Here is a 13,663-nt window from a genome sequence, read left to right on the forward strand (position 1 = left end):
AGCTGACCAGCCAGAGTTTAAAATCTTCTCTGGCCTGAGCCTTGACCTTCAGTGTCTCCTCCTGGGTACCACCTTCCCTGCTGCCCTCACTGATCCCATCAGCTGGAGATGGGGTGCTGTCTGAAAGCCAAGGGCACTTCAGAGGCTTGCTGTTGGCTAAGAAATCCCTGCTGCTAAAAAACCCACACATTTTTGGTGTGCAGATAAATTTGTCACAACTACAGCTCTCACAATGTTCAGCAGAGACCTTCCCCCCACTCTCCTAGCAGCATCCTAGACCAGCAGCTCCGATGACTGCAGGAAATGTGAAATATGCATTGGAATGACCCAGAAAAATTCCAAACAGATCTTTAATTGCTAAAATGTATTTTTAAGATGGCTCATCTTTGAGCTTTGTAGAGCTGCAGGAGGTGGTCAAGCTGAAGTTCAGGCCTTACCATGTGGGGTTTAGGAGCAATGAGGATGCACTTGAGCAGCAAGGTGCTACAGAGCAGCCAGCAGCTCCCTGCTGAGCAGCAGGGTTGTTTCTCATCAATGTGGAAATCCATGTCTGGGGGAAAAACTGCTCCAAGTAGTAAATGAAAGGTATCTGGGACTGAGGAGCTGTTCTGTATAGGGCAAACCTGTAGGATTTGAGTCTCAGCTGACCATCATCCCAAAGGGCAGGGGTATTTGGTAGCCATTGCTGGTTTGTTGCTTCTTCTCAATCCTCAAAGTTCCTGGTGTTCCCTCAATTAATAATCGTAAATCTGACTCTTTTTAACACGTGTGATTTTCCCCTCAGGTTACAGAGGGAAGAGGGGGATGGAGCCTGGTGCCCAGCTGGTTTGCTGGAGCCTGAAGATGTGCAGTTCCTGCAGATTGACCTGCACAAGCTGTTCTTCATCACCCTGGTGGGCACCCAGGGCCGGCACGCCCGCGCCACGGGCAAGGAGTTTGCGCGCGCGTACCGCATCGACTACAGCCGGAACGGGGAGCGCTGGATCTCCTGGAGGAACCGCCAGGGAGGGAGGGTGAGTGAGCCTGGGGCCCCTGGGGCTGCAGGGCACAGCCTCCTCATCCTGCAATTGTCTGCTTTGGAAAGCCAGGTGTCTGCTAAGAAAAGCAGACCCTCATTTGAAATGGAAAAAGTAAACCGCCTCCCTTGGAATTTTTTGTTATAATTTTGAAATTAAGGGGCTCTCAGGCGAAGATATGGGAGTAAGAATAACAGTTCTTCACTAGGAAAATTAAAATACAAATGTAGTAATACAAAACAGCAGAAAACCCCCCACTGCCAGAGTCAGAGCAGTCCCTGCCCCCTGTGTGTCAGGGCGGTGTCCCAGCCCCATCCCAGGGGGGCTCAGCCCTCCTGCAGTGCCAGCTGTGGCTCTGCTGCAGCAGGGATCCTGCACAAGGGGGGAGTTTTCCTCTGCAGCTCCAGGGCTGCTGCAGATGGGCCTGGGCTCCCTCTGGCCATGCAGGGCAGCAGAAAGCTGCTCCTCTGGCAGTGCAGGGGGCAAAGGCTGCTGTGCTGTGCCAGGCCCAGATTGGATCCAGGCAGGAATGCTTGGCTCCTCCCCTGGGCGCAGCATCTGCCCATGGGATGCTGGGGTTGGATCAGCCCTGCAGGGACACTCAGTGGCCATGGCCAGCAGAGATCTCCTGGAGGGAGGGTTGGCTGTGGGAGAGAGAAAGAAACAACTGCTCCATGGACAGCAGAGAGCTGCCCCAGCTCTGACAGGTGGGGATAGAATACAGAGCCCCAGCCACATCTTGTAACCTGAGACATCAATGCATTCTACTCCATAGTGGCTCTGCTCAGTTCTGTGCTTGCTGTGCATCATCTGGTCTCATCCAGCAGCCCTGCATTGTTCCTGACATGGGGAGCACTGGGCTCAGCAGTGGCCAGGACTGGAAACTCCTGCTGGGTTTGTCTCTCACACAGTTTGGGTTTTCTGGCCCTGAGTAAGGGCATGCTCAAGAGCAGCAGCTGCAGGATGTGGAGTTGCTACTCAAGGTGCATCACCTCCTTTGCTCCTCAGAAGATGGGCAGGATTCTCAGCTCCTCTACTGTGGAGCTGGTGCAAGGGTGCTTTTTTCTGAGGGGGTGTTTGAAGTTTTCTTCTTGTCCATGTCCCCTGACCTGATCCCCCAAATCAGGAGAACTGTGGCTCTTCACTACCTGTCTGTGCAAGTCCCAAACATCACATGGGTGTCCTTCTCTTAGACACTTGTTTCTAAATTGGCAGCTGCCAAGCAGATGATTGCTTTGGGATTTAAAATTGGAGAGGGTGGCAGGGAATTAAGGAGTTTCTGGGTGTCTGATGGCAGTGTTTGGTGTGTGGATGTTGAGGAGGAAGGAATTTAGAGAGTAGGAAATGTGCTGAGCCCCACTCAGAGGCTTCCCTGCTCACCACAGTTGTCTCATGCTGTCTCCACACCTGCACAGAGCTGGGGCTGTGTTCATAACCTTTGTTAAATTCCCCTGGGACTCTCACCTGCTGCTGTCTGACCTGGTCACTTTGCCTTAGGCTGCCTTGTGAAGCCTGAAGACCTGAGCCAGACTAGAGAGGTACTGGATGCGATGTTTTTTTTGCACTGAGGGTGCTCTGGAAGCCCCAGGAGAATCTGCAGTGCTGTATTTGGTGACAGCTTTTATCTTGTTAATGAGTTATCTGCTCACCCAGACCTTTGATCAGCTGTTTGCCATTACCATTTTATTGCCCATCCCTCACATTTTGGTGCATGCTACAAAAGCTGTTTGTGGGGTGGGAGGGGAAGTCAAAATGAACAGTGGAGAGTTCCCAGGACAGTGGTGGCACTGAGGGGAAGGATGAGGGTCCCTGCCTGTCACTGCACTGCAGCTTGGATTGATGTAAAAATAAAGTACACAGACATTAAGTAGAAAAATCATAAACTTATATTTTTAAAATTATGACTACATAGTTATAGTAAGTAAGAATATGCCTGAAGTAAGTGAGAAACTATTGATAAGATGGTGAAGGGTTTATAATGTAGGAAACTGTATTGATAAGATGCTGAAGGGTTTATAATGTAGGAAACTGTATTGATAAGATGCTGAAGGGTTTATAATGTAGGGATGTAATTGTACAGAGCAAGCTAAGAATTTAGATGTTATAATCAAATTATATCTGTGTGATAATTATCTGTGTGATAATAGCCTACTGGATAAAAGTATCCACAGTGCAGTAGAAGTAAGGAAAGGTGATAGGTTAGAAAAGCAAAATAAGCTTTGTGGCAGCTGTCCATTGGGTTAGAAAGTTACATATTGTCTTGTAATGAAGAACTTGTGACCACATTGAGCTATGGCCAACTGCTTGCTCTTGTAAGTCTCACAGCCTCTGAGACTGAGGTTTATCTGAGCAATAAATCATTATTAGCCTGACTGTGGAGCCATCCCTTCAATAATAAAAGGGAGAGGTCTCAAAGTCTCTGGTGTTGAGATGACCGTGAGGTGTTGGAAAGTCTCTTTTTCCCAACCCCGCAATCGAAGGAGGAGTCAGGATTCCTCGGCTGTGCTTTTCAAGGTTGTGCATTTTCTGTTATCTATACAGGAAATAAACAGAATAAAATAAATACTCTTTTTCTGACCTGCTGAGGTCTGTCTAGCAAGTTGGTCCATGGCACACTGACTGCCTTCAGGGCAGTGTTAGCTTTTTATACTAAGAACTATGTGTACTTTATTAACAATAATTTTCCAATACCTATCACCTGTGTTAGACAATCTGTTTCTACTCTAAACCAATCCCAAAGTGCCACCATCACAGCAGAAGATGGAGGCTAAGAAGAAGAAAGAGGAAGGACAAGGCACGCCCAAATCCCTCCATCTTGGCTTCTGAACCCTCATTCTAAAAACCCCAAAATTCTACTTTTCCATCCTGTGACAAACTAACTATTATTGTAATAATTACCAATATAGCCAGATGGGACGTGTCTGAGCTTGTGTGGCCCTTGCTGCTTCACCAAAAAGTGGCAACTGTGGCGTTTCACCCCACAGACCCTTTTGGCTGGTGGGTGTGTGGTGTTTCACCCCACAGACCCTTTTGGCTGGCTGGGTGTGTGGTGTTTCACCCCACAGACCCTTTTGGCTGGCTGGGTGTGTGGTGTTTCACCCCACAGACCCTTTTGGCTGGCTGGTGTGTGGTGTTTCACCCCACAGACACTTTGGGCTGGCTGGGTGCTGCACTGGGCCCATGGGGACAAGTCCAGGCCTGCAGGAGCCCTGGTGGTGCTGGGATGGAGCCTCCCCCCATAACAGGGGCTGCTCCTCAGGTTTCCCTCTGGCAGAGAAGCTCTAAGGTGATGGTGAAGGAAAGGAGTCGGTTCTGATGGAGGGTTTGGATCCAGAGCTTTATTCTGGCCCACAAGCCTCTGAACCCAGCACCAGCTCCAACAGAACTCCCTGAGCCCGTGGTTGTTGTTCCTTTGAACTCCGGGGAGAGGGGCAGGGAGCCACCAAGCAGGGACAGGAGGGGAGGGACAAAGGACACCTGGATAGCCCAATGTCCCTCCAGGGGTGGAAGGCATCTTTTGAATTCTGCCAATCACTCGATGCCCTTCTGGAATGCCAGGATTGACAGACGGTGCTCAGCAAGGGTCAGGATGGGGAAAGGACAGGTGACTGACACACCTGGGGAAGAAATCTACAGGGAGAAACCCGAGTGTCATGGTTTGAGAGGAAGTGAGTTTTTTGGGATGCTGTGGAGACATGGTACCCCTGAGAGGATTGAGTCAGACAACGGGACTCATTTCAAGAGCAGCTTTATCAACACCTGGGCTAGGGAGCATGGCATGGAGTGGATGTACCATATTCCCTACCATGCACCAGCTGCAGGCAGAGTGGAGAGGTCTCAACTGTGTTTCCAGGGGAAGCCTATGGCACAAGAGGGACTCCTCACTCCGTGATGAACTGATTATCCAAAGGGTGGTGATGGACTAAGAGTTGGTGATCTGAGGGATGGATGTATTGGAAATTTGGTGGGGGGAGGAGGAGTGTTTTTGGAAGGTTTTCATTCTTTCTGTGTCTTTCTTTTTTCATATAGTTGTAGGTTAATAAAGTTTTCTCTTCTGTATTCCTAAGTTGGAACCTGTTTTGCTCTATTCCTGGTCACATCTCACAGCAGACACCAGGGAGAATGTATTTTCATGGGGGCACTGGCATTGTGCCAGCGTCAAACCATGACACCACACCACAACAAACTATCATTCTACTTAAACTCTCATGGCTTGTAAATCTTCACACAAAGTTGGTGATTTTCTCCACGGGTTAAAATTGAAGACACAGGTGTTTTTGTCTCCATGCCAAGGTCTCTGAGCTCCCTGACAGGGGCTTGAGCCATCCAGGGCAGCCAGAAGAGAGGTTCAGCTGAGGCTCTGTGTCCTGCAGGTGATCGAAGGGAACACCGACACCTACGACGTGGTGCTGAAGGACCTGCGGCCGCCCATCATCGCGCGCTTCGTGCGCCTCATCCCCGTCACCAAGGCGCCCATGACCGTGTGCATGAGGGTGGAGCTCTACGGCTGCGTCTGGCACGGTGAGCCCTCCCTGCTGCCACCTTCCTCTCCACAGGGAGAACCAAGGCACACTTCTTCCCAGGGATTTCTGAGATTTATGTTCTCTGAAGCTCAGAGAAAGGGAAAACACAATTCTTATCGCTTGCTGTGCCTGTGTTGTGCCAAAGCACATGATCTTATAGGTCTCTTCCAGTCTTGAACTTCTGTGATTCTGTGTGTGATTCTGTGATTGTTTATCCAAAATGAGGGTGCTTTGTTTCCTTGGCCTGTCAGGGCCAAGAGAGAGAGTGTCTGTGTGTGTGTGTTGGACTGTTGGGTGACAGCCACGAGATTCAGTGCAGTGTGAGCAGGTGTGTGTAGAGTGAGTGCTTGGCAGATTCAGTTTAGATGAAATGTATATAGTATAGTATAATAAAGTAACTAATTAGCCTTCTGATATCCATAGAGTCCTCCTCATTGTTCTGTCCCCTTTGTCAGAGTTGCCTTTGATTTACAATGCCTCCCCAGCAGCCCTGCCTGGGGCTCCCCTGCCCCCCAGGTGTGCAGAGGGGACCCCTGGCACTGCTGCTGTTGGTCTGTGTCACATACAGAAATGTCACACGCACACAGGTGATGGGAGGCTGCTGCTGCTGCATTTCTGAGTGCATGGCCTTCTTTTTCAGATGGTTTGGCATCCTACAGCATCCCTGAAGGAGGGACAATAGCAGCTCCTGGCTTCCCCATTGTTTATCTGAATGACTCGACCTACGATGGCTACCAGGAACGCAGGTGGGAGAAGCTGTCCTGTTCTCTCTCTATCATTGTGCAAATTCTCTCCTACTCACCCTGTCACTGGTACCTTGTGTCCCATATATTGGAATAAATCACATGGGACTCCATTTTTTTCATGGTGGAAGAAGCCCATTCTTTATTCACAGAACTCCTTGTTATATGGTTTTACACACCTCACGTGTAAGTCCCATTGGTCAGGAGCTTTCTTGCCAATTACTTTATTGGTTATTAACAAGTTGTTATTCTGTATGGATTGGTCACTCAAACCCTAGGTGTGTACATGCAGGACAAGTTCTTTGTGAGAGATAGTTTTATTTTTTCTAACAGTGTAAAAACAATTTATACAGGTACTAGTTGTTTTTCACCCAGGAATAAACTGTTATGCTAATGAACTGCTCTCACTAAGATTGCTTTCACATAGGGAATTAGAAAGGGCTAGCCTGACAAGGAGAGCAGGTTTGATTTTAATGAAGCTTTTCTGTATGATTTTCCTACCTTATGGCAACACCAAACAGTTCTTCATGCTTGTTGGACATTGGAAAATGCTGTGTAACAATGTCTTGATGTATAAACATCTGTTGGTTTCAAGCTGGGCTGACACAGTAGAGCTTGGATGTTTTAAAAAAAAGGTTTTTATGTACAGAATAGGTGTTGCATGTTCAGCACTAACTTAGGAACCTGGGCCTGCTGGTCCCTGGGGCTGTCAGGGAGCTGCAGATGTAAGCACAAACCCCAACCTGCTAAGCCAGGACTCCTTGAAACTACTTAACCTCTATTCATGTGCCTGACTGGTAGGAATCTGCCTCTTCCAGCTGTTAATCCTGGCTTGCAGTTCAAAGGCACCTGTACCTGTGCTCTAGTGACAGGAGGGCTCAGCTGGGGTGGACTGTAGAGCCAAGGACTTGCAGAGGGGTCAGAATTGTGCCACACTGGCATCTTCTACTCTGGAACAGAGCTGGGAAACTCTGAGGGGCTCTGCACCCTCACATAGGAGTGGAGTGAGGCAGGGTCCTGGCAAAGAGTCCAGTCAGCCTTGGAAGGAGCCAGCAACACTCTTCTCTTAGGAACAGTGCCAGAAATGATCCTGGTTAGGCCTGGCTGTGGCTCATGAGCTGCCCATGGTCTCTCTTCCCACTTCCCTGCCTTTCTGTGCCTGCCTGCCTGCAGGATGTTCCCCCAGCAGAGGATGGAGCAGTGTTCCTGCCATGCCTGGTGAGATGCTGCAGCTCCAGCTCTGTTGGCAGAACACACAGTGTCATTTTCCACAGTCTCTGTTTTTGTTCTCTAAGGCTCTGCCTGTAGCTCAGCTTTGCTGTTGGTCCTTCACAGCAGTGCAAAAACTTCTGCATTTTCCCAAGCTGGGAATGATACTAAAATCCCAGCCCAAACAACATCCAGGTGGTGCTGCATGAGAGCAGTGAGGGAGTTCTTGCCCAGGATGGGTTAAGAGCAGGAAAATAGAAGTTTTGCTGGTACCAGTTGAAAGATGCACGTGGTTTCCCACTGGAGCTCTGGCTGACTGTTGGTTCTCCCTGGCCAGGCACCTGTATGGAGGGCTGGGCCAGCTCACAGATGGAGTTCTGGGGCTGGATGACTTCACCCAGAGCCACCAGTACCGCGTGTGGCCGGGCTATGACTATGTGGGCTGGAGGAACGAGAGCTTCAGCACGGGCGCCGTGCAGATGGAGTTCCAGTTTGACCGCCCAAGGAACTTCACCTCCATGAAGGTAACTCAGCCTGCTCCCTCTGCAGGGGACAGCCTGTGGGGCTGGGGGCTCCCAGCTTGCCCCCTTGGAGCATTGAGTGGGTTGGAAGGGACTTTGAAGCTTCACCCTGTTCCACAGGCAGCGACACTTTCCACTAGACCAGGTTGCTCCAAGCCCCATCCAACCTGGCCTTGAGAACTCTTCCCAAAACTCTTCCCAACTCTTCCCATCCAACCTGGCCTTGTGAACTCTTCCAAAGCAGAAGAGGACTTTGAAGCTCTGCCCTCTTCCACAGGCAGGGACACCTTCCCCTAGACCAGGTTGCTCCAAGCCCCATCCAACCTGGCCTTGAGAACTCCTCCCAAAGCAGAGTTCTCTCCCAAGAGAGCTCTTCCCAATTGGGAAGAGTTTTGAGTTCCACAAACTCTTCCCAATTCAAGTGCCTCCTGTATGCAGAATCTGAGCAGGAGATATCCCAAGTTTTCCAGCGTAGACAGGTGAAGCAGGTGAGCACTTGCTTCTTCAGAGCTCAGGTTCTCCTCCCTGTAGGTTCTCCTCCCTGTAGGTTCTCCTCCCTCAGGTTCTCCTCTCAAGTATTTGGCTTGAAGGAATAAAAAGCAGACACCTGAAGCAGTTTTTAGGCAGCTGAGATGGATTTAGGATGTAGGATTTACTGACCCTTGAGGTAAAGGAACGTGGCTGTGCTTCCATTTTGACCAAACATTTCTCTGGATGCCTCAGCCTGTGCTTGTGCTGTGGGAAATTATTTAAGGGCACAGGAAAAGCACGAGTTGAACTTTGAGTCTGTAGTAAACAGCAGGATCTTTTAAAAAGGATTGGTGGCTTTTCTTGTAGAGATTTCAAATGAAGGAGAACCCACCACATCCTTAAGTAAATTGTTTTGGTGGTTACTTACTCTGGTTTTATTTTGTCTATTTTTAGCTTGCAACCCTTGGCTGTTTGCCTGCTTTTGCTGGCAAAAAAAGAGCCCTGCCTTCTCAGGAACCTTCTGCTTCTAAACCATGATTAAACCACTCTTTTAATCTTTGCTTCAGTAAACTAAGCTGGCAGATTTCTCAATGCCTTCCTGGTGAGACCAAGGGTCATTTTTGGAGCAGTCACCCAATTCTTTCTTTCTTTGCTGATTACTCTTTTTGGTACAGAATTTGGATCTGGATGCAGGCTTTCCATCAAATTGCATAAAAGAATGGTACCAATTTCCTGCTTTTGGACGATTCCTCTTTGTTTGTGAATCTTGTGATGATATTAGTCCTCCAAGCCAAGAGAGAGGGAGCCAGTGGTCATTAAGGCTTTGGGATCGTGCTAAAAATCAGTTCCAAGTTATTAGTGTCCAGGATAAAGGTCCAGTGTGGAAAGCATCACTTAGATTTTGTCCCTGAGTTCACTGCCCTGACATGAGTCAGTCCTTGAGATTATTTTAGGAAACTCCCTCCCTCCTATTTAGTTTATTTTATTGCTGGTGATTCTGCTGTCTCCCTCAGGCCATTGAAAAAAGCAGCAAATAATTTTGGTTTAGGAATGCATTCCTCTTAGAAAAACAGAGAAGAATTTCTGCCTTAAATTTTGTAAGACTTACTAGTTGATAATGTTTAATCAAATTAATATAATACACAAGCCCACACTATGCTAATTGGAGACAGATGCCTTCCAAAAATCTGTCTCATAAACACAACCATCCTGATAAACCAAACATATCAGATCATAAGAAGAGCTATTTCATCTAGCATCTAATTAAAAAGCTGTTCTGATTAGCATAAATTAATCTTCATTATTTATTGAGTGTTGCTCCTTCAGCTTTGCATTTCTTTTGTACAGGCCAAGTGGTCTGTGGATAATTTTTGCATCTTCTTATCTGATAGCTTTATCCCAGTCCTCTGAGCTTTCCCAGTATCCAATAAACTATTAAAAATTAATGTCAGTAACATTGCAACTGCATTGCATAGGCTTGCAGGCTGTAAAATTGGACTTTAGTAGGAGATGTTTGCAATAGAAAATGTCTCTGTGTCAGTCCAGGATGGAAACAAATCCAACTCCTGTCCAAATAAGGCACAAATTGTATATTCCAGGCATCAGGCTTTCCTGACTGCTTATGAATGACTGCTTCTCCTTATTGAATAACGTTGTCTCAGCTTCATCTGGTCTTAATTACATGCAAATACCCTCCTTTTGTCTTTTTGCTGCTCATCAGGCCTGTTGTCCTCATTAGTGCTTCACTGCAGGACCTTGCAGAGGCCAAGCAATTAATAGGGCTCAGGGCTGTAGGGGATTTGGGAACTGCTGCTGCCACAGTGACAAATACTCCACAGTCACCAGGAAATCATTCCTGGGGTCTCTGGGAGGGGCTGGGCCACTGTGGCTGTGGGAATGGAGCAGGCTGAGGGATGCTGAAGGCTTTGAGTCACCTTATTTCTGCTGGTTGTTGGTCAGTGGCCACAGAGCTGAGATATTGTGGTCCTGAGCTTAACAGAACTGCAGATTCTGAGATAACAGAGCTCAACCTGGTGCTGAGCCCCTAGGAGAATGGGATAGATGATGATTTCCCTAAAACTCAGACCCTTGGCTGTCTTCAAGGTGTGCAGCCAGAGCAGGGGTATGTCAGGGGGTTTGTCACACTGCTTGGGTTTGTCCTGGTTTGTGGCTTTTGGAAGGAATTAGCTTAGGCTGCAGCTGCTAAAAGTTTCTAAATGCAGAGAAATTTGGGACACGATTCTCATCTAACAGCAGAGATCAATTGTGATGTCATAGCTCGAGCTGGTACCTCAAAAGAGGGACCAAAGACAAAGAAATCCCTGGGACCCCTCATGCCAGGAGGGACAGAAGAAGAATCCAAGAGCAGTATCAGGGTCTGGATTCTCCATGCTCTTCTCTGTTTCATCACCAAATGGCTGCTGTGCCATTGTTTCCACACTAGCCTCTCAGACTGGTTTCTGTGGGGGATGTGGTGGGTTCAGTAGTTCATTTTTTAACATTCTTGTTCCAGTTCACAGACCAGGATCTATGGGCTGTCCACCCCAGCTATTGATCTTTGAGTGATATTTAAGCTGTAGCTTTGTTATTCTAACTATTATTAATGATCAGATTGTTACATACAAGTTTCGCTACAATCCATCTTTACTTTTATTCATGATCAGATTATTAGCTCCAGGGCTCATTCAAATCCATCTTTGACTTGAAGAACAGAGCCATGTAGTTCAGATAAAGTTCAGCTTGTGGCCTAACAATTCCAGCTACTTATGTCAAGCAATTCAAATAATACCAAATTTTTAACACTAAGAGTTTAGGTGTGTTTTTTCTTTCCCTTGTTATGTTAAAGGTTCAAAGAAAATTGGTCTGCAAGGCTTTAGATTAGTATGATTAATCAACTTTGGGTAACCCTTGATTAAGGGGTGAAGGGTACCCAAAATTGATTAATTGTACTAATCTAAAGTTAACCATTCATTAATCAGTCGAGGGTTTGCTGGATTGATTTTTATATGGGCCTTTTGAAGAGCCTGCCAGGATCTGACCATTAATGTAGCTTTTGCAGGTAAAATTCAGAGCTGTTTCAGAGCAGAGTTCTCATTGCACACTGGAAGAAGTCACTCATTCTGCATTCATACAGGGACATAGTGGGAATGGAAAATTTTCCTGAGTGGAACACCCTGGGGGCTTGATTTAGGTGCCTCTCTGATGGATCCTTTTTCCTCTCCCCAGGTGCACTGCAACAACATGTTCTCCAAGGGGGTGAAGATCTTCCAGAGGGTGGAGTGTCTGTTCAAGCCCAGGCTGATCGCAGACTGGGAGCCCGAGCCCGTGGGGGTGGCCACGGTGCTGGATGACAAAAACCCCAGTGCCAGGTTTGTCACCGTGCCCCTGCAGCAGCGCGTGGGCAAGGCCATCCTGTGCCGCTTCTACTTCGCTGACACCTGGATGATGATGAGCGAGATTTCCTTCCAGTCAGGTGAGGCTCCCACAGCCAGGCACTCCTGGGGAGCACGGGGAGCACAGGAGCTGCTGTGGCAGTGCAGGGTGTGTGGGGTTGGTGGGACAGTGGCTGCACAGGGAGCACAGGAGCTGCTGTGGCAGTGCAGGGTGTGTGGGGTGGATGGGACAGTGGCTGCACAGGAGCAGGAGGAGGTTGTATCTCAGTCTCGGGTTGCTGTTGAAAATTGCTGCCCCAGATGTGCAGGGTGTCTCTGCTTCAGCCCACGCAGCTGAAGAACAAGTCTGGACTCTTCACTTTTCAGTCTTGAGGTTGTTTATTAATTCTTATCTATAAAATTTTCTTTCTGCCCAGTGAGATCTGCTCAGCAGGGCAGCCACAGGCACTCTGTGTTGTCCTTTTATACTACAAACTACATATAACATATTTACACTGAATTCCCAATACCTATCATCTATGTTAGACAGTGCACTTCTACTCTAAACCCTTCCCAAAGTGCCAACAGCACTGCAGAAAATGGAGAACAATAAGAAGAAGGACTAGACACTCCCAGATTCCTCCATCTTGTCCCCATAACCCCCATACCAAAAATCCTAAAATCTACATTTTCACCCTGTGAATATTTTATTATTACACCACTCAAACCTGTGTGACTTTCATGTCCTCATGCAAAGCTGGTAACTTGCTCCAGGGGTCATAATCAAATCCCCAGGTGTTCTGGGCTGTGTGCCAGGGTCTCTGAGTCCCCTGACCAGGTTCTCAGCAACTCTGGACATCCAAAGGGATGTGCTGAGTTCTGACATCTCGGGGTCTGTAGCCATCTTGCCTCCTGAACCCCCCTTCTAAAAACCCCAAAATCTACTTTTTCACCCTGTGATAAATCACTATCACTATTCACTATCATTCTACTTAAACTTTTGTGGCTTGTAATCCTTCATATAAAGGTTGGTAATTGTTTTTTTCAAGGGCTAAATCAAAGGCACAGGGGTCTTGGGCTCTGTGCCAAGACCTGACAGGGTCTCCAGTCCTCCAGGGCAGCCAGAGGAATTTTCTGGGTTCCCACAGTTGTACAACCACCAGGACTGACGGGGAAAGGTGTGGCTGTAGCTTTCTACTCCAAAGTCTTTAATCAGCTGTAGTGAGAGGACATTCCTGAGGGAGGAATTCCATGGGTGCTGCTTGCTGATTACCTTGCAGACAGCAGCCTCTCCTGTTCCTGATGTGCTCCTGAACAGCAGCCCCATCCTGGGCTGGGATTGCAGGGAATGCTGGCAGGAGCAGAGAGGGTTTGTTGGGCTGACACTCTGCCCTTCCTTCCACAGACATGGAGAGTGTGAATCCCAGTTTTGTCACAGCAGCCACAAGCACCACGGAGCTCCTGGAAACAGAGCACAACGCTACTGAGGGCACCTGGGGTAAGGACTTTGCCCCTTGGCCATGCCAAGGGCTCAGGTGTTGGGGAATTTCACAGGAACATCCATTTCTGGAGGTCTGGGGATGGCCTGATCAGTGCCTGGTGCACAGGGCAGCATGTGACAGTCCCTGAGCCTCAGCTGGCCAGGGCTGCCCCAGAACATGGGCTGCGGACTTGTGTGGAGCCAGTGAAACTCTGAGCACTATCTGCTCTAGGATGGATCCACTGCAGGAATGTTCTGCTCACAGCAGTCTTTGATTGCAGAAATTCTCTGCACAGTTCTTAGCCCTTTCAGCCTCCAAAATGAGAATT

At 48.1% G+C, this 13,663-nt stretch overlaps 1 protein-coding gene across 3 annotated transcripts in view; it reads left to right on the forward strand.

Annotated features, from left to right (window-relative positions):
* LOC131091978 (discoidin domain-containing receptor 2-like) overlaps positions 1-13,663 on the forward strand; it is a 65,733-nt gene that overhangs the window by 35,440 nt on the left and 16,630 nt on the right. For all 3 annotated transcript variants that reach the window (XM_058038392.1, XM_058038394.1, XM_058038393.1), the window contains exons 4-9: positions 785-1,013; positions 5,390-5,537; positions 6,180-6,285; positions 7,829-8,015; positions 11,709-11,955; positions 13,260-13,352. In XM_058038392.1, the coding sequence (XP_057894375.1) occupies positions 785-1,013; positions 5,390-5,537; positions 6,180-6,285; positions 7,829-8,015; positions 11,709-11,955; positions 13,260-13,352 (1,010 nt within the window). The remainder of the gene's footprint in view (positions 1-784; positions 1,014-5,389; positions 5,538-6,179; positions 6,286-7,828; positions 8,016-11,708; positions 11,956-13,259; positions 13,353-13,663) is intronic.

This window comes from Melospiza georgiana, chromosome 20 (genome assembly GCF_028018845.1).
Source record: "Melospiza georgiana isolate bMelGeo1 chromosome 20, bMelGeo1.pri, whole genome shotgun sequence".
NCBI lineage: Eukaryota > Metazoa > Chordata > Aves > Passeriformes > Passerellidae > Melospiza > Melospiza georgiana.